The 20244-nt window shown below is 42.7% G+C and overlaps 1 protein-coding gene across 1 annotated transcript in view; it reads left to right on the top strand.

Moving 5' to 3' along the window:
- Positions 1 to 20244, top strand: part of LOC122809211 (sodium channel modifier 1-like) — a 366965-nt gene that overhangs the window by 272428 nt on the left and 74293 nt on the right. The window contains exons 5-6 of the mRNA XM_044080522.1: positions 6860 to 6960; positions 8048 to 8208. Of these exons, the coding sequence (XP_043936457.1) occupies positions 6860 to 6960; positions 8048 to 8208 (262 nt within the window). The remainder of the gene's footprint in view (positions 1 to 6859; positions 6961 to 8047; positions 8209 to 20244) is intronic.

Raw genomic sequence — 20244 nt, 5'->3', positions numbered from 1 at the left:
CAGATACAAATGGGAGTTCTTCCAGCTCCAACTTCATTGAGTCTGGATATCCTTGTCAGTACTACTCCTCCACTTTTAGCTCCTTCTCCAATCTGACCTTCTGTTTTGGAGCCTTTAGATCCAAAAGTCCTGGAGTAGTCTGCCATGTTTCTGAAGATGTTGGCATCTTCAGCTGTGTCTCTGAATGGTCCAGTTCCAAGTACTTTGGAGCTGGACGACTCTTGGAACCATAGCACCGGCTCTGAGGTGTTGGACTGAACTCCAAAGTTATCAGAGCTGTCTCTGCCCCTCAGAGCTTCAGCACTGGACAGTTCAGCTCTGAATTCCTCCTCGAGTAGTTTGCCTTCAGGGTGAAGGGAACCAATGGTCCATAAGCCTGCCTTATCAGATAAATTGGTGTCTTTTTCTCCAAGGCATTCTGTCCTTGAGGGAGTGGAGAGAGCCTTCTCTGGAGTTCAGACTTCTCTTCCCTCTTCAGCTCAGACTCCCCATTCCCATTTGATTCTGCCTCCAGAGGCTCAGTCGTCTGTTCCACTGGGACAGCCAGCTTGAGCCAGTCTCCAGACCACCCAGCAGGGTATACTAATCTCTTCCAATACCTTTGTGAAGCATCCCACCAAAGAAGTCCCTCGGAAGAGGAGTGCAAAAGGAAGCACTTAGACTTTCCACAAGAAACAGTGACTTTGATGAAGGGGGAGGGTCCCCAGATCATCTCCTAACAATCTCATTTGGAGACATCTTAGAATTGTTGAAACAAAGAGGTGTTTGGTCCCCCAATAACCCTTCCCAAGAGAAGTCAGTGTTCCTGGAAGCCTTTAGAGATGGCTTGTCTATTTTCTGGGTGATTCTGCCCACCAGTGAGCTCATTGATTTTATTTCTCGACTGGTGTGGAAGGAGCATGGCATGCTTGATCCTATCCCTAAGCGACCACATAGTATCCTGGCACCGTTTAAGGATAGAACATCTTGGAATAAAGGAGGTCATAGCAGCAGCCACTAAGAAGGAACTAGTGGAACAAAGTTCCTATGTTCAGTCCCCTAACAGAGAATCTAGGGTGCTAGACAGGTTTGAGAAGCATGTCTATGCTTTAGTAACCTTCACCATTAGGTCACTGAATTATTTCACACATTTTATGAGACTTCAGAGGGATTTGATTAAAGAACTTTCCACATCCTTCTCTGGGACCACATCCTCCGAGGTCCAGAGGCACTATTCCCTTGCATTTGGCAGCCCTTCAGTCTATCTCAAACTCATCCATGAGGCTGATTTTCCCTCATGGCTTTAGGTACCTCATGGGCAGTGTATTCAGGCATTTCCATCAGAAGACATGCCTGGATGTGCTTGTGTGACTTCAGAACCCTTTAAATCTTCTTTCGTCAGTGCTCCTCTTGACGGAACCTCCTTATTTGGGCCCAGAGTAAAAGGCACACGGAACCTCCTTATTTGGGCCCAGAGTAAAAGACACACTCTCTTAGTTTGAGCAGGAAGGAAAAACCCTGTCTGCCGTGGGCATACATTTTTGACCCCTCAGCAGACCTTTTCTGGGAACTAATGAGGCAGACAGAAAATGTGGTTCAAAAAATCCCAGGAATCCTTCCAATATCCACATGGAGACAGTTCCTAAAGAGGCAGAGGGGTAACTCTAATGGAAGATGCTGTCACGGTGGCAGAGGTGGTCTGCATAACCAGGGATCTAGGGATACTTTGTCTGATAAAGCCCATCAGTGCTCCTGAAAGGAGGCCTGACTGTCCATCTCTGGAGGCAGTCAGGGGTCATTTATCCCTGCACCAGAGAGCCTGGCTAGAAATGACAAAAGATTCATGGGTTTGAAGGATTATATCCAGAGGTTATATTATACCATTTTCCCATCTGCCCTGGCTAGTATCAAACAAAATCCCTGATGTTCTACCCAGTCAGAAGGAAGCAGCAGCACTAGAAATAAACAAGCTGCTAGAAAAAAAAGTCATCCCAGACCAAAAGGAGTCCGGAGCTTATTCAGGATTCTTTTTAGTGCCTAAAAAAGATGGGACTGGAGATCAGTCTTGGATCTCAGCAAACTGAATCTGTCAGTTCAACATACAAAGTTTCGGATGATCATAGTTCAATCCATTCTGTCGTTTCTGCACAAGGACAACTGGATGTATCTTCAGGATGCATATTATCACATGAAAATGAACAGATGATCCAAAAGATGTCTACTCTTCCAGCTGGGAGCCAGTCATTCTCAATTCAGAGCACTGCCCTTTGATCTCACCACAGCCCCAGGGTGTTTACCAGGTTGCATGATAGTAGTTGCAGCTCACTTGAGACTCCGACCAGTCATCATCTAATTCAAGCTCGTGACTGCTTACACCAGTTGTGCTCTTGTCTGGGGATTTCTGTCAATTACAGCAAATCTCAACTCAAACCAACTCACATATTGGACTTCGTAGGAGCTCTTTTCAGTATGGTCACTGAAATAGTTTCTCTTCCTCTGTCCTGGATTCAAACAGTTCAGTTCCAGGTCAAAAAGATCATTTGAAGTTATTCTCTTTCAACTTGCCTGATACTCTAAGCATTGGGATCCATGTTAGCTGCAGTCACTCTTGTACCATTAGCAGGGTACAATGTAAGGATCCTTCAATGGGCGCTCGCAAATCAATGGTCTGTTCTCCATCAACAATCATCTGGTCAAGTCAAAATAACACACGCTTACAGAAATTGCCTTCTATGATGGATTCATTTCAATGAAATACAAGAAGGCCATCCCTTTTTTCTCCCTCAACCCAAGGCCACAGTGACAGACTCCTGTCAGATTGGGTGGGGGGGACATTTCTTGGGAATGACATTTGAGGCACATGGTCCCCCGAAAAGGCCAATATGCATATCAATGTCCTGGAGATGAGAGCAGTTTTCCTAGAGGTGCAGGCTTTCCAACCAGGAATATTGTGATTCAGATGGACAATATGTCAGTGGTCTGGTATATAAACTAACAAAGGGGAACCAAATCTTACCTTCCTTGTTGAGAAGCTATGAGAGTATGGCAGTGAGCAATGTTATCCAATCATTTCTGATAGCAGTGCACATCCCAGAGAAGTTCAACTTAATCACAGACAAGTTAAGCAGGTCTATTCTAATTCCTCACTGGTGGTCTCTCAACATAAAGGTGGTAGAAAGGATTTTCTGTCAATGGGGCCAACCATGCTGTGATCTTTTGCATCTCCCCTCAACAAGTGCAACAGGTTCTTTGCCCTGATGCCCCAGTGGGAGAGTTCCTGAGAGACGTTCTACTTCACACTTGGCCTTCCTGTCTCCTTTACACTTACCACCCGATACTTCTCATTTACAAATTTGTCCAGAAAGCATCTCAGTTGAAGAGCACAATTATCCTTATTGCACCTTACTGATCTTGTCAGATCTAGTTTCCCTTCCTTTGGCCTCATGTTCTACACCCACCCTGGATTCCGGATCCAACTCCAGACCTACTGTCTCACTCGACAGGCATGACTCATCCAGACATTTCAGGCCTCAAGTTGACTGCGTGATTTCTCCAGTTCCATTGATTGCTAGACAATTCAGGCTCTCCTCCCCTGTCCATTGCATTGCATCATCCCTCAAAGCTTCCACTAGAAAAGTTTACAAAACTAAATGGAAAAGATTTGTATTTTGAGTACATAAAAATGAATTGGATCCCTTTTCAGCTCTGATTTTTAAGGTTCTTGTCTTTTTAGCTATGATTTTCAGTGAAGGGGCTAGCTCCTCAACTGTCAGAGTACAATTAGCAGCCATTTCTAGTCTTCATATAGGAGTAAATCATTCAACATTAGCCTTACCAAGCTTTGCAAAGCCTTTCTCAGAGGAATTTATCTACTCAGACATTTGTTAAAGGTTCCTACTCCCCCTTAGGATTTAAGGATTTAAGTATTGCTTTGAACCATCAGCTAAGTGTGAAGTAAAATTTTTGACCTGGATAACTGTCTTCCTAGTTGCGGTTAATTCTGCCAGAAGGGTGTCAGAGCTTCAGGCTGTGTCTTCTAAACCTACTTTTTTATTGTTCACAAGGAAAATGTGTCTTTATGGACCAATCCTTCCTTTCTACCTAAGGTTGTGTCAGAATACAATATGAATCAGGTAATCAAGCTTCCAATTTTCTTTCCAAATTCTCAAATAAAGGAGAATATATGTTACACATGTTGGATGTTCACAGTCACAGAACCAAAAATTAGAGGAAATTCAAACAATTATTTGTTTCTTTTTCTGAATCAAAGTTAGGCAAACCAGTTTCTAAAAATGACTTTAGCCAAATAGTTGACTGATTGATGCAAATGTGGGTTTGCCTTTACCAAAACCACCAAAAGCCCATTCCACCAGGACTATGGCATATTCTTCAGCCTTTTTGTCTAGAACTCCTTTGGATGAGATTTCATCTGCAACTTGGACTAATCTTCATACCTACATTGTTCTTTACAAATTGGATCTGGTCTATAGGGAAAGAGCTGCCTTTGGCTCAGCTGTGCTCATGAATATCCTTCCTTAGTCTTCTCAGGATTTAGGTAGCTGGGGACTGTGTCCCAACAGTTAAGAATGAATGGAAATGACAACATCAGATAAAAAGGTTATGTACTCACCATAACATTCCATCTGTGTTGTCCATTTTCATTCTTCATCAACTTCCCTTCTACCATCCCCCTCCTTTGATTTATTCCTGAAAAGATCGAAGGATACTGCAGGATCTGCTGTTCCTTTTTTTGAGTCCTGGACTCTGTTATTTCATGATTCTTTACTTCTCTTTAGGTCTTCGGGCAGCAAACAAGATCTGTGGTATGTAAGGTGATGAGGGCATTATGGGTAAAGGGAGAAGCTCAAGAGTTTCAGTGTTTTACAAGCTGGAAGAAGCAACCGAGTCGGATATAAGATTAGGATCTAAACCCAACAGTTGAGGAAGAATGAAATAGACAACACAGATTGAATGTTATGATGAGTACATTTTTTACTGCACATCTAGGCATGAGGCAAAGGTATGGCTGAGTGTAATTCTACACCAAGATGTTCACTTCTTACAATTACATATCAGTCATTACCTACAGGTAACAGAATGTACTTTTTTTCTGGAGAAGAGGGACTCCTTGAATTTTAATATGTATTTATTGTATTTGTGTTAATGCAATTAAAGGGTAATTTTTCTACAAGCTTTAGAGACAAAAAAATAGTATCTTTTCAAAGTGTAGAAATGATTATTGTTTTGCATGAAATAAATAGCAGTGAAGAAGAGACAGCAAAATGTACAGATTTTATTTTTAATGTTTTAGCAGTATATAAAACTATTTTAAATTGTTTCAAATAATCTTTACTCTGTTTTGATTTGTAATGCATTGCTGTGACTGAAGTTGTTTTTGTGCATTTTCCAATGGTTGGAAGTTATTTATGTTTGCATTGGTGGTTAGTTGTGTTAATGTCTAATAATTTCTCTATAGTTTTTAGGAAACGGCAGTGACACTTATCAGCATGCCGTTTCCAGTGTACTAGGGTCATCCTTAGTTTATATTGTTATGCTTTTTAGACTTGTGTTCTGTTAAATTGTTTTGTTATACTTAGAGTATTGATGATTCAGTGAGACATTGTTTTATGTGGCCTTTATTTCCGTTGTACTGTGGTTTTCATTGTTTTCCTCGAGTCTGAAATCAGCAGCGATGCTTACCATTATTTACTCCTGTAAAGTATGGTCTGATACTGAGTTTGTGATTTTTTTTTTTTTTTTTTATTTCTGTTTGTGCAATTCTTCTTAACTCAGCTTTAATTTTCATGGTGGCTTTTAGGGCTTGGCAGTTATGTGCATGTTAGACTTTTCATATGATAGCAGTATTTAGGGCAAATAGTAAGAGTGCAATACAGCAGTATGTCACATTGTTGTAGTGGTTGACACCATCATTTTATAATGCTGGTAGTCTCATTTGGTTCATTCCTGTGATCCTTTCTTTGCAGTTTGTATGCTAGGCTTTTGTCTGCCTTAAGCCTTGGATTTTCCAGAGTCTGTGGTTTCTTCACATGTCCTAGAGACAAGTAACAGATGGTTAGATAAACTTACACATTGCCTTTAAGTGTGTGTGTGTGTGTGTGTGTGTGTGTGTGTGTGTGTGTGTGTGTGTGTGTGTGTAGGCTTGGGTGCCCATGATCCTAAATTCAGTAAGTAGGTAATGAAAATAAATTTGTAGTACCACAACTAGTGAGAAGCACTGCCTTTGCTGGCATTTGAAAGGAAAGTTTTTAATGGGGTAATCAGATTCTGCGAAAATAAAAAGATTATGCAGAAAAAGCACTGAAATGAGTGAATACCTACTTTTCCATGGGTTATTAATATAAGTTGATTCTTTCTGAGGGTAGCAGAATGACATGGCACTTAGCACCACTGCCTCACATCACTTTGCTCCAAGCCATGTACTCTGTGTGGAGTCTCCATGTCATCCCCTTTTTTCACATTGGTTTTCACACAGTGCTGTGGTTTCCTCCTACATCTCAGACATGCCAAAGGTAAACTTTCAATTCTCCAAGCTGTACGTAGGTAGTTGTGTGTGTCCTGCAGTATGTCCTTTCCAGGATTAAATTTTTCTGTCTTGCACCTGATGAGTGCTGGTCTAGGCTGTTGCTCCCTTATGTGCCTAAACTGAATAATGTAGGTATCACTGAGTGAATAATGTTTGTTGCTTTGTATCCTGTTGCTGTTTAGGAAATGTAATTGTATACCTCTTTTCAGGTGTAAGAAAGCAATTCTATTTAAGTATTCTGTTGGTGCATACTAGCTCAGTATGAAAAACTTAGTGTCATTTTCTAATCAACTACAATGTGTTTCACTTTCTTTCTTATATACTTTATTCCTCCAGGACACTAGTGGCCCTGCACCTCTACTGACTCAGACAAGAAAAATCACTCACAATGCTTTGCTAAAAGCAACACCTTACAACAGCTGCTGCAAAGTGAAGAGGTAACAGGTTTTTGATTTATTGACCTATCTCAGGAATATGTTATGCCACTTAATGTCACACTGTTCCCCTTCCAATAACAGACTATAAACGATAATGCATAATATACAATTTTCACTCATTGTATCATTTTTGCAGTTACCATATTAAAAAACTGTTGATAAGCTGCATGATTTCTAAAATTATAAGAGCTGTCCAGTAAATCAAAGTAGTAATAAAGATCTAAAATACAATGGAATGAGAATGAACACACGGTTTCATCTTGTTTAGTAGATGACTGTTAAATTCCATAAGCTGCTGTTATTTCTGTTTTGCTGCTTTAGAAATCCACACAGATTTGAAAGTCACAAGTATTAAACACATTTTAAAATGTAACCATAACAAAGTGACAGTTTAAAACCCCAGTTAGCCTTTCATGTTAACTTAAATTCCAAAGTTAAAAAAAATGAAGTATATGTGATTCATTCAACTCACATATAAGCAGATTATCATTGTGGACTGTGAACATTGCATGGTTGAGAACAAAACTGGGATTTTATAGGTTCATAGGTAAATACTAGGCTATCAGTCTGCAGAGTATTATAAGCATAGCCAATAACAAGAGGTCACAATCAGACCCTGTATCTTGTATCTGTGAGGTGAAGACTTTAATCATTATGCCAAATCCCACCCCCTTATAAAGCTTTGAAGTGAGAAAAACTAGGCAGTGTGAATTCTAGAAATAGTTATTCTAATCCACAGGAGGGCATAGTGATTCTCCTGGTCAGTCAGATCTCTGATGGCTGTTAGGAAGCTTAGCCTGTTAGAAAACGGGGGCATCCAACAAAGTTATCTGAAGAAGCATGCATGGGATTATGTATGCTACATTGTACAAACCTGAATGCTATTTCTTAGAGGGAAGATTTAGGAAAGGCACTTCAGGAAATTCCCATTAAAATATTTTATGGTAAATCACCACTCTTAATTCCCTCAGTGGTAAAAAATGATAGATGTGGTACAAGAATGATCAGTGAATGAAGAACCAGAAAAGTTTGAAGAAAAATGGAGTATATTACAATTTTCATTAAACATCTTTTTTTTTTCTTTTAGGCCTTTGACCTGCAGTCAAGGTACTGGCTCTTCCAGTTCTGTTGCTGCTTCATCACTTTATGAATTAAAGGCTACAAAAGCCCCTGCATTAATAGAGAAGCCTCATGCCTTAGAATCAACATCTTCACAAGAATTACCCGGATGTAGAGTCAGTCAATCTGGTAAGCAGTGTAGTAAGGTTGATGTTCATCATTTTGATCACTGCTGCTGTAGCCTTAGCTACATGGGTTATATCCTGCCAATGGTATAACAGCCAGCCAGCTTCCAAACCTTCAGGACACCTTTCACTTGCCCAAACTGTCAGCCAGCTCAAGGTGAGCTGACAGGTTTGGGCACCAAGCCTTTTAAAGCTTTATTGCCGCACTCCTCTGCAGGCTTTAGGGGTCTCTGTTTGTGCTGTTCCATTGCTGGGCAGATAAATTTCTTTTGTGGAGAAACCCTCCATATTTAAAAAAACATATTTTATTGTACTTTCCTGTTTAGCAAAATTATTTTTAAACTAAGAACTTGTGTTTTAATGTACTGCCACAACATTAACTGTCCTTTTAAAACAGGAGCATACTTTTTCCTGCCAATTTTAAAAGTTGTTTCAAGTAATTGAAAGCCATTTTTCTCTGGAGATTTTTTGTTTATTTTTCTTTTGGGGATGAAGTGCCACAAAGTGCTTTTTACTGTGTTTGTGAAAAAGTGACTTTAAAATTTTACTAGTGCTTGCTGCTTGTTTTCTGTAGATGGTGGCATAATTTGCAGCTTTACCATGGAACAAACTACCAGTGTCTTAGTTGATTCTTCTTCCATCTACAAAAAAGAAGTTAGCAAAGAGCCTTTGCTACCACAGCAGGCTAGCATTTTGCCTCAGCATTGGTAGTGACTCTGCTATGGCTAGAGCTTGCTCCAGAGAGTGCTCATCTTTCACCCTGTATTCCTCTGGTGCAGCACATACAATCACTATGGACCGGTGGATAGCCATATCCTCTACGGCTGTTGGTGCCTCCTCAGTGGACAGGGGAGAGCTACTCTTGTCAGTCCAGAGAGAGGGAACAGAGAAGGTTTCCCCATTTAATCAGAATGTTATCATTCCCTGAGGAAGTTGCTGCTGCTATTAGTAACACTGCTGGCCCTGTTTCTTCTTGTCAAAAATAAGTAAAAAAACTAAATATGTATCTACTCCTCCTCAGATTTCTTTAGACATGAGTAGTTTACTGAGTCTGACTCTGGGTTTAATTCAGGCTATCAATCCTTCTTTTAAGTTGGTTTATTGTAAAAGAAAGAGGGAAACCTCTTTTCCTAAGGAGATTCAAGATTATGAATCTGGACAAGAAGAAGGAAGGACAGATATAGGTTTTCTCCACAGTTTACTGACTGAGACTCAGATGAGAGCTCAGTTTCACCCATGCCCACCCCCATAGGAGGTTTCTTTTTCTCTGAGGTGATTTCCAGAATGTGCCACTGTTTCACTGGAAGAACACTGAGGTCTTGTTAGTCCCTCAGAAAATACTATGAACTGTTACAGAAGGAATTTCCAAAACTTTCAACCATTCTCCCAGGTATACTAGGTTTAGTGGATGTCCGTCACTGCCTACAGTTTTCCTGATAGTCAGCCTGCTGCCCCTAAAAAGGCAGATAGAATATATAAAGTTCCTCAGTCTTGTAAGTTTTTTATACACTCTTCCCAAATCTGACCCAGCACCTGTAGCTTTAGTTAATCCTACTGCTGCTAAGCATTTTGTTAATTCCATTCCTACTCTTTATGACAAGGATGGGAATATTATTGATAAGTATGGAGAAAAAAGTATATGCTTCTGCAAATCTCATTTTAAAAAAAAAATTAATTGCCTGGCTCATATGTTAGTTTATTCTGCCTAATTCAGCAAGTTTGTCTGCAGTTACTTCTTTTGAGAAAAAAATCTGCTTTATATTATTCAGTTTCCTCCATTGTACAAGTTAGTATTCATTGTTTATAGTGTGTGTATGAACCTGTTGATACTTCTTAAGTTCACAGGTGTGTACTAGGCTAATGGCCATGGAGCCTTTACAAGTCTAGCCCATAGGATTACCCTGGAATCTTGCCACCTGACCTTAGTTCTCAGTGCCTCTGTCGAGTAGAGCCACTGGAGTGATCCCCAGGGTGAATTTTCTATTTCCCATTCACTCATCAAAATTTCTCTTGAAGAGGGCCAGTGAGGTGCTCTACTTAACATGTATGAGAATTCTATTCCATAGCATGGGCAGTCTCTGGGTTATGAACCTGTCCCTCCAGCATGTTCTGTTGATTGTAGTGTGAAGGGATTGGGATTTCTTTAGATGTAGCATTTCTAACAGAGCTGGGTCAGACATGGCTTTGTAAGTCAAGCAGAGATCGCCTCTAAATAGGCGATATGAGACAGAGAATAGTTGGAGTTGTTTGAGTCTGTTTATATAGGGCAAGTGTTTAAGGCCTAGGGATCCTCTTTGTGAGGTACTTTTGCGGCCTCTCCAGTTGTTGCAAGTGTCTAGTGATGTACATGCGAAATGGGGCATTGTACTCAATGACTGGCCTAATGAGGGAAGAGTAGAGGGAGACAATGACCTCTCTTTTCCTGGTTGCAAAACCCTTAGTAATGAGATGTACCACATAGAAGGACTTTCTGACCACAGTGGCAATGTGGTGGTCAAAAGAGAGGTTGCTGTCAACCTGTGTTCCCAGATCTCTTATAACGCCTTCTGTGTTCAGTGGACTACCATCGATGTGGTAATTCAAGGGAACCGGGTTTTTCCCAAGGGGGATGATGACACCTTTTTTGGCATTGAGGTTAAGGCCATGGTTCTGGCACCAGTTTAGGATCTGTAGGATGTCAACATCACTTGGGTAGTTAATAGCAGCTCCCAACTTGCAATTGTCTTCAGCCAGAGTCCCTTTGTGTTGGCCTGGACTTCAGAGAAGTAAATACCAAACAGGAGAGGACCCAGGACCGAACCCTGTGGGACTCACTCATGACTGGTCGGCAGTCTGACTTGGAGTCAGCTACTTTCACACTGTGGGTTCTATCTGTGAGCCAGTTTGCAACCCGCCTAGTGATATAGTGGTTGTTGCCTAACTTACTGAGCTTTTCTATGGTTCCTGAGTGGGGAATGGTATCAGAGGCCTTGGCTAGATCAAGGTAGGCTGTATGAACCACCTTGCCTTCATCCATAGCTCTGGTGACTGACTCAAAGAAGTCAACCAAGTTGAGCAGGCATGATCTACTCTTCACAAAGCCAAACTGTGTAGGATCCAGAGTTTGGAGATTCCCTATATTCTTGTTTATTAGGTCCATGATGATGTGTTCTATAGGTTTACATATCAGACTCTTCAGGCTAATGGAAACGGATGACTGTAGCAGTGCACCATTTGGTTGGGACAGAGCCTGAGGTGAGGCTGTGACTGACACAAGTGAGGTGCCAGTTCATTCTGTAGTTCATGTAAAACACAGCCGGGGATATTGTCAGATCCCATAGAAGCTGTATCCTTGGCCTTGGACAGTGCTGTTTTAACCTGTGCAGCAATAATACTGGGTGCCTGGCAATCTTCTGGTATTGTGATTGGCCCTTTTGGGGGCAGGTAAAGTTGGCACTGAATCTGTCGGCCAGTGTATTGGCAATATCTGTTTCTCTGTAGGAGGTACCACTGTGCAGTAGCTCAGGCAAATCTGAGTATTGTCATGGAGATTCTTTACATAATTATAGAAGGCCTTGTGGTTGTCTTTACTATCTGCTGCAATTCTGTTTTCATAGCTAGCTTTAGAGGATTTGATGAGGGTTCTCAACTTTTTGTTGAGGCTGATAAGGGAGTTTTTCTAGTCTTGAGACTTCACCTTATTCTGCATCAGTTTCCTCCTTCTGTTGTAGAGTTTGTTTATGACAGGGGACCATCAGATTGGCTTCCTTTTTTTGGAGGAGAGTGTCTTGGTTCTTTTGGGTATGGCATGATCCATGCATTTGTGTAAATGTTTGTACAGTGCTTTGGTGTGTGATTCGGCGGTCATGCAACTATTCCCCATTAGCATGGGTGCCATGAAGTTAGCCACCTCTGTATTTAGGAGCTCAGAGTTAGCTTTGGAGAAGTTTTTCATGGTGGTTACCTTTGCGGGGGGTGGGAGGGATGTGGATTTCCAAGGTAATTAGTTTGTGATCGGATCTAACCAGGGAGGAGTTGACTATTGGTGTAGAGCAACGGTTGCCCATGTTAGTAATGACAAGGTCAGGGATGTTGCTACCTCTAGTGGGGGTAAGAATGAGCTGGTCCAGGGCATTGGAATTAATGAATTCCAGGAAATGTTGGGCATATTGGTACATGAGTATTTTTCCCAGTTAATGGATAGATAGTTGAAGTCGCCCAGTGTGAGAGTGTTAGGTTGGACCCTAATATTCTCCAGGGTGCTTAGGAACGTGGAGTGTGAATCTTGGGACATGGTTGAAGATCTGTAGCAGGCTACGACCTGAATCGCTGTCTTACCCAATGTTAGCTGCACCTGAAGTATCTCAGATGCATTATGTTGGGCTACCAGCCTGGAGGTGTGCACATCCTTTATGAATATAGAAACACCACTACCTTTGGAGCTTCAGTCCAAGTTCTGGGGCCGAAAGGTGTGGAATGAGTTATAGCCTGGTAGTGCAGGGGTGCTTTCTGCTGCCTTGAACCAGGTCTCTGTTACAGCACAAATGTCGATGTTCTCCATTTTAAGGAGTACTTCGAGTGAGTGCATTTTGAGATTTGGACTTCTAGCATTGAGCAGCATGACCCTCAGACTGCATTTGTTTGTAGCTGTTACGGTGGTAATTTGGTCTTTGGAACACCGCCTTAAAAAGGCAGTATAGTGGTGGCAAGACCCTTGGCCAGTATCCGGAAGCCCAGGGGTGACAGATGCAGACCATTTCTGGCAAAGCATCGAGGTCTGTCAGTCATGTCATCCCAGGCAGACTGATATTGGATCCCTTTAAAATGACACCAGAAACTTAGCCAGTTGTTGAAATCAATAATTTTCTGCTTCTTCCAGGACTATGGTACTGTTTTGAGAAGGTTTCCCTGGCTGCTTTCTCAGAACCTTCCAGGTGATGTGAAAAACGAGATTTTAAATTCCTGTTTGGATAGAGATTTAGTTTTTGGTTCCTCTGCTGTAGAGGTAATCAAAAAGTGTGATGAAAGGAGTGAGTAGGTTGAGGGAATCTTAAGATCTTTCAGCCTTCCTTGTCTTAATTTTCTAAGGGATTGTCTAACTCCTCATCCAGTTTTGACAAAACACCAAATAAACAATCGTAACAAAATGCTGACAGACATTTAAGAAGAAATGGCAGGGGGGATTGCAGAAAGAGTTCTGGAACCCCTCCAAAACCCAGGACAGTACAAGAAATCAGAATTACTGTTTAATTACCTTATTCCCCTCTCCCACCCTGGCATTCCCTTTTCCCTTTGAGAAAGTCTGAATCTCCACCTTTCTCTTTTGCAACAGATAGTCTCAGATAAATTGGGTTCTGAAGGTCATTTATCTAGGTTACAGGTGGCAGTAAAAGAAAATCCCTCCTTTCCAGGAGATAATTAATCACCCACCAGACCAGACTAATTTATTTCCTCCTGTCCATGCTGTCTTAGGGAGTGATAGAAGCAGTTCCTTCTTCCCAGGTTGGGAAAGATTTTTATTCAAGGATGTTGTAGTGCTAAGAAAGAAGATACTTGGAGATCAGTTCTGGATCTTTCTTTCCTAAACCTGTTTGTGATCATACCCATGTTCAAACTGCTGTCACTTGACAGCTTGTTACCTCTTCTTCCTCATTTAAGTTTCCCGGTAGCAATAGATTTAAAAGATGCTTATCATCACATCCCTGTTCATCCTGACATCAGGCGTTTTTTATCACATTGTCAGTTCTCTTTCTTACCCTTAGGACTATCCACTGCACCAAGAGTGTTTACAAAGTGCCTAGCTCCAGACGTTCTTCGTGTTTCACTGTTGCAGTCATCACACTTGGGTTTATCTGCCTGCAGGTAGCCCTCAGTCGGCCCGAATACCAGAGACCTAGTATTTCTGCGTCAGTTGCTGTTGCTCCAGGACTGATGTCAGATCATCAGTGGTATAAAAACAGGCAGCCGATGCCATTACATCAGTCTGTCTTGCTGAGGAGCACGAAGCAGAAGCATTTTGCACGAGTGCCGGTCGGCCGCTACCTGAGTTTTCGTTTCTGAATTGAATCATCCTGAAGTCATCTAAAGTGAAGTACCCCGTTGAGGATCCTTTTTTCTTGCTCTAACCAATGTCAAAAAAAGTTAACAATTGTCTCACCTGTGGAAAGCAAATACCACACTGAGATTTCCATTCTTACTGCGTCACCTGTTTAGGCCCAGACCACGAAGTACCTCGCTGTTGGTTTTGGGCTTTGTTAAACACCCGAACTATTCGTTGTTGGGCCCTTATTGTCGCTAAATACTTTCGCTCCCGATCTCCATATTCGGTAAGCCATCCGACTACTGATCTTCCGAAAAAATATAAGTATAAAGACAGAGACAGACCACACAGGTCCAAAACTGCTGACAACGCTTCCGTTAAGCTAGTCGCCAGTTCGCCGGTACTCAGTGACAAGCTTTCGCAGCCCCTGATGCCCGCTTCGATGGATTTGCCGGCTGCTACCAAGACCTATTCGGAGTCTGGTATGCCGAAAGGCTCTTCTTTGACTATGGAACCTGCGGATGTCTCCACCTTGGATAGGTCCGGAGCCACTGTGCAGGCACCGGCTTTCGAGAAACTTCTTCACACTACTGATATTCGACACAAAATGATGACTTCTTTTGCATCTTCAGTTCTGTCTAAAACTATTGAGTTTCTAAGGCCAAGAGTACAAGCTACCCCTAAAAACCGACAACCCAATCTCAAGCACCTGCTTCCTTGCCACAACATCAAATGCTTAAAATGGCAGAAGACCTGATTATGCTAATTAGGGGTAGCCGGCCTTCCCCTGCCAAGAAAAAAAGAGACCTGTCCCCAGCAGCTTTAACAGACCAAGAGTCTAATGACTCTGAGGTTTCTGAATATGAAGACATGCCTTTATCTGCTTATGAGGATTCAGATGTAGAGGAATCCATTCCCTCTGCTTCACCTCCAGAGGATTTTTCATTTGGTGAAACCCTGCATACTTTGAGAGCATTTCCACTGGGAATGCCAAGACTATCTTCAGTCCAAAAAAAGAGTCAGATAATTTTTAGATTTGCCACAACATAGACCTTTAGCAATACCTCCAGTTCTGCATGTTGTGGATGATGTCTTTATAGAATCCAGCCTAACTCCTGATACTTTACCTCCTGCTCCTAGGAAACCAGACAGGTACTACAGAGTTCTTGACTCTCTCACATTTCTTTTCAAAAATCCTACTGCTGACCCAGAGGTCATATCCCAGGGGCCTAAAGGTATAAAAGCAACTACAGCTAAGAATTCCACCCCTTCGGACAGGGATTCCAGAGCTTTAGACAGATGGGGTAAAAAAGTATACACCTCTGCAACTTTCGCCATTAGGGCATTGAATTGCCAGTTTTACATGCTGAAGTACCAGCAACATATTATGGAACTTATTAAGCAAAAATTAACTACCTTTACAGATTGTGTAGAAATTAAAAAATTACAAGAGCTTATGCATTCTGCAAGCCAAGTCAGTAAGCATACTTTGCAATGTGGCTTTGATGCCCTAGAAACATCTTGCAGGGCAGCAGTCACTGGTTCTGTACTGAGAAGGCATGCTTCGCTTAAGGAGCAGATGTTGCCAGACAATGTCAAATCAAAATTACTAGACTCTCCTTTGTACACGGACAATCCGTTGGGCACCAAAGCAGAAGAGGTTCTAAAACAGATGGAAGAAAAAGCTAAATCAATGCAAGCAGTCAAAGATTTTTTGCAAGTGCAGCCTCCTAGAATTCAGCAGGCATTGCCCCTCGAAACATTGGTCCTTTCCAGCCCCCCCTCAAGGCCACCTCAAACTAGATCCAGGGGAAACAAAGCCACCCACTTACAGAAATAATTCACAATGACTTCACAACTCCACTCCTCACCTCTGTCCAACTGTTCATGCCCCTAGGAGGAAAACTTGCCCATCATGCAAAAAACTGGACCTCCATCACCAAAGACCGATGGGTCCTCACCATTGTATCCCAGGGGTACATCTTTTACTTCCACTCACTGCCAACCCCAAAAGGTTTCCCAGACCTTCCTCCAAACCAGTGGGCAGAGGCACAAAACCAAGTTCAAGCCCTGCTCTCCATAAGGGTAATTCAGCCTGTTCCTGCAGAACAGATAGGTCAAGGGTTCTACTCTGGGCTTTTCCTGGTACCCAGAAAAAAGGGCACAACGCCCAATTCTAGATCTTTCCATTCTAAACACCTTCCTGGTGGTACCAAAATTCAAAATGCTCACCCTTCAGCAGCTTCTTCCTATGCTGTCCAAAGATGTCTTGTTAGCCACCCTAGACCTAAAGGAAGCCTATCTGCACATCCCTACCAGGGACTCATGCAGGAAATAACTACGTTTCAGGGCAGGATCTATGCATTATCAGTTCTCTGCAGTTCCCTTTGGCTTATCCACTGCTCCCAGAGTTTTCACAAAATGTCTGGATCCAGCCATTGCCTGTTGCAGACAGAGAAAAATTCAAATTTACCCATACTTGGACGACTGCCTGATTCAGGCAGACAGTTAGGAACAGCTGTTGCAGTGCCTGGCATTTGTAAAGAACCTTCTAACCTCACTGGAGTACACTATCAACAAAAAGAAATCAAAACTTATCCCAAGTCAAAAGATTGTATTCCTGGGAGTAAGCTTGGACTCAGCATCCCAGATGGCATTCCTTGCTCCAGAAAAACAAGCCTGACAGGCTACTTCACTCAGACGGCCACCAGAACCCAGATATCCACAAGGAAAATCCTGCAGGCCCTAGGGTTCGTGGCCTCTTGCAGCCTACTAATTCCATATGCCAGACTGCATATGCGGAAACTTCAGTGGTACTTAAAAAGTCTTTGGTACCAGCATTCTCAGGACCTGGAAACAGTCATACCTAACATACCTTGTCTAAGGACAGAGTTTCTTTGGTGGGCAGCAGCATGCAACCACAACAAAGGACTTCCCTTTACTCAACCCCATGCCGCCCAGACCCTAACCACAGACACATCAGACTATGCCGGGGTGGCACACATGGATGACAAATGGATTCAGGGCCACTGGAGCCCAAGTCAAATTCATCTGCACATCAACCAAAAAGAGATGCTAGCTGTTCAGCATGCTCTAACAGCTTTCAGATCCCTACACTCACCAGGATCCCTGCTAATAAAAACAGACAACACCACAGTTATGTGGTACATCAACAAGCAGGGGGGAACCCACTCTTACCCACTCTGCAGGCTAGCCATGGCCCTGTGGAAAATGGCCTTGGACATGCATGTTCATCTGCAAGCTCAATTCCTGCCAGGTAAACAAAACTGTTTGGCAGACAACTTAAGCAGAAATCTCCTAGACCCACACAAGTGGCAATTAGAACCCAGCACCTTCAGCCTTCTAATCCAGAAGTGGGGGACCCCAGAGGTGGGCCTCTTTGCCTCCCCCTCCAATCACCAGCTCAGCAAATTCTGCACCAGGACACCTCACAGCACGGCCTGGAAAGTGAATGCCTATCCTTTCAGTGGGAAAACCTCTCAATCTATGCATTCCCCTCTCTGCCTCTTCTCTCAAGAATATTACTCAAGATAAGACAGAACAGACAAAGGACAATCCTGATTGCCCCGTACTGGCACCCACTACTGCGCAGCCTGTCACTGGTGTCACCCTGGCACCTACCCCAGATTCCAAGCCTCCTTACTCAGCAGGGGGAACAGATCTTGCATCCGCAACTGCAAACCCTGAATCTTGCAGCCTGGCTTATTCCTTGAATTCTCCCCCAGTGATCAGCCTAAGAAAGCAGACCCCAGTACAAGGAAATACTATGCTGATAAGTGGAAAAGGTATTGCTCCTGGATTCAGTCTAAAGGAGAGGACACAGCACTGCCCTCCTTACCTCTAATCCTGGATTACCTAGCAGATCTACTCCACAGAGGCCTATCCTTCCTCATTAAGAGCCATGCCTCTGCCATCTCGGCTCATTACAACACTGAACCACCTCTTTTCTCTCATCCTCTCATCAAACAGTTCCTTAGAGGGGCAAACAACTTAAGGCCACCAAGGAGAGCACCCACCCCTGCTTGGGACCTTAACTTTGTACTGGAAAAACTCACACTACCCCCCTTTGAACCTGCATCATCAACAGAGTTAAAATTCCTCTCTTGGAAAACAGCTTTGCTTCTGGCCATCACATCAGCTAGAAAGAGTGTCTGAGCTATAAGCACTTATGGCTGTGGAACCCTTCATTATTTTTCATGCTGACACGGTCTCCCTCAGGACTAATCCTTCCTTTATGCCTAAAGTGGTGTCCAGTGTAGCTCTCAACCAGTTCACCCATTTGCCAACCTTCTTCCCTAATCCTCAAAATAAAGGGGAAAGGATCTTGCACTCCTTGGATGTGCACAGACAGCTCAGATTCTTCCTGGATAGGACTAAGCCCTTCAGGAAATCTGACCAGTTACTACTCAGTTTTGCACAAGGGGCATAGGGCAAGGCCATTTCAAAACAAATAATTTCCAAATGGATAGCACACTGTATCCATTTCTGCTGCAGACACCATGGGAAACCAACCCCTCAGGGGGTCAGAACACATTCCACTAGGGTAACTTCTACCTCTGCAGCATTCCTCAGGGGAGTCTCTACCAGGGACATTCTGGAAGCTGCTACCTGGAGTTCTGTACACACCTTCACCAGGCATTACCACCTGCCTATCTTTTCTAAATCCAGGGCGGGTTTTGCAACAGCTGTCCTGCAGGGCATACTAGCCAGCCCCAAGTCTTATTGACTGCCTCCACCCTTTCTTCACCTTTGGGATTCAACCCAAGTGTGATGACTGCAACAGTGAAACATGAAGAACATAGTACAGTTGTGTACACTTACCATAAATGTAGATGTTCAAGTGTATTCACTGTTGCAGTCCTGGTTTCCCTCCCTTCAGCCCCCTTGTCTCTCTCTTCTCTATGTCTATTACTCATCTCTTACAGGGGTATTGGTATTGGTATTTACTTTTTACTGGTGGTGTTTTTCCCACCATAGCTTAGCTCCCTGTTGGGGGGCTCCTGACATTTGGGGCAAGAAAAACTGATGTAATGGAGTTGGCTGCCTGTTTTTATATCCCTGATGATCTGACGTCAGTCCTGGAGCGACAGCAATCGACACAGAAATACTAAGTCTCTGGTATTCGGGCTGACTGAGGGCTACCTGCAGGCAGGTAACCTAAGTGTGATGACTGCAGCAGTGAATACACTCGAACATCTACATTAAAGTAAGTGTACACAACTGTACTTTATAGATCATTGCAGGCTACAGAGTATCCACATTTTTCCGTATTTAGACAACTTACTTTTCTTTGCACAGTCTTTTTCAGTGTGTCAGGAATCTCTCTCTTGGATGAGAGATCTCTTGCACAAGCTGGGTTTAAGAGAACCTTCAAAACTCTTTTTGACTTTTTCACACAGGATTGTGCTCCTGGTGTGTTAGCTAGACACCTCATTTCAGAGAGCTTTTTTCCCCACAGGACAAAATAGATCTATATCTAGATATATTTTTAAGGCTTTACACTAAGACTTCGGTCACAGCAAGGGAGTACCTCAGGATTTTGGGTCTCATGGCATCTATGATTCTCATGATATCCCTGGCAAAACTCCACAAAAGAAATAGACAATGGTATGTGAATTATCTTTCATCACAGCACCAACATCCTTTATCTTTTCAAATTCCAATGCTGGGGTTTGTCAGAAGAGAATTCAGTTGGTGGAGACTGCAAAATTTCTCTAAATCCAGGTCGCCCTTCCTCCCTGCTCCAAAGCAGTCAGTCACCACAGATGCCTTGCACTTTTCTTGGGGAGCAATGTCAGGAGGGATAAAAGTGAAAGGTGTGTAGAAAACAAAGAATACATGCAAGTATAAAAGAGTTATATGTTTATTTATCTGTCTTTATTTACCGGGAAAGTCCGACCCAGTTTCAGCGGAGATCAGTGGAGAAAAGTTCCATTTGCTTACAATGCTTCATACTTTAAGGTCCAGTTAAACACAATGTAGTTGCATTTCTGTTTACAT

This window comes from Protopterus annectens, chromosome 8.part0, assembly GCF_019279795.1.
Source record: "Protopterus annectens isolate FY-2018-M chromosome 8.part0, PAN1.0, whole genome shotgun sequence".
Lineage (NCBI taxonomy): Eukaryota > Metazoa > Chordata > Ceratodontiformes > Protopteridae > Protopterus > Protopterus annectens.
The sequence above is the reverse complement of the archived record's forward strand: the minus strand, read 5'-3'. Positions and strand labels throughout refer to the sequence as shown.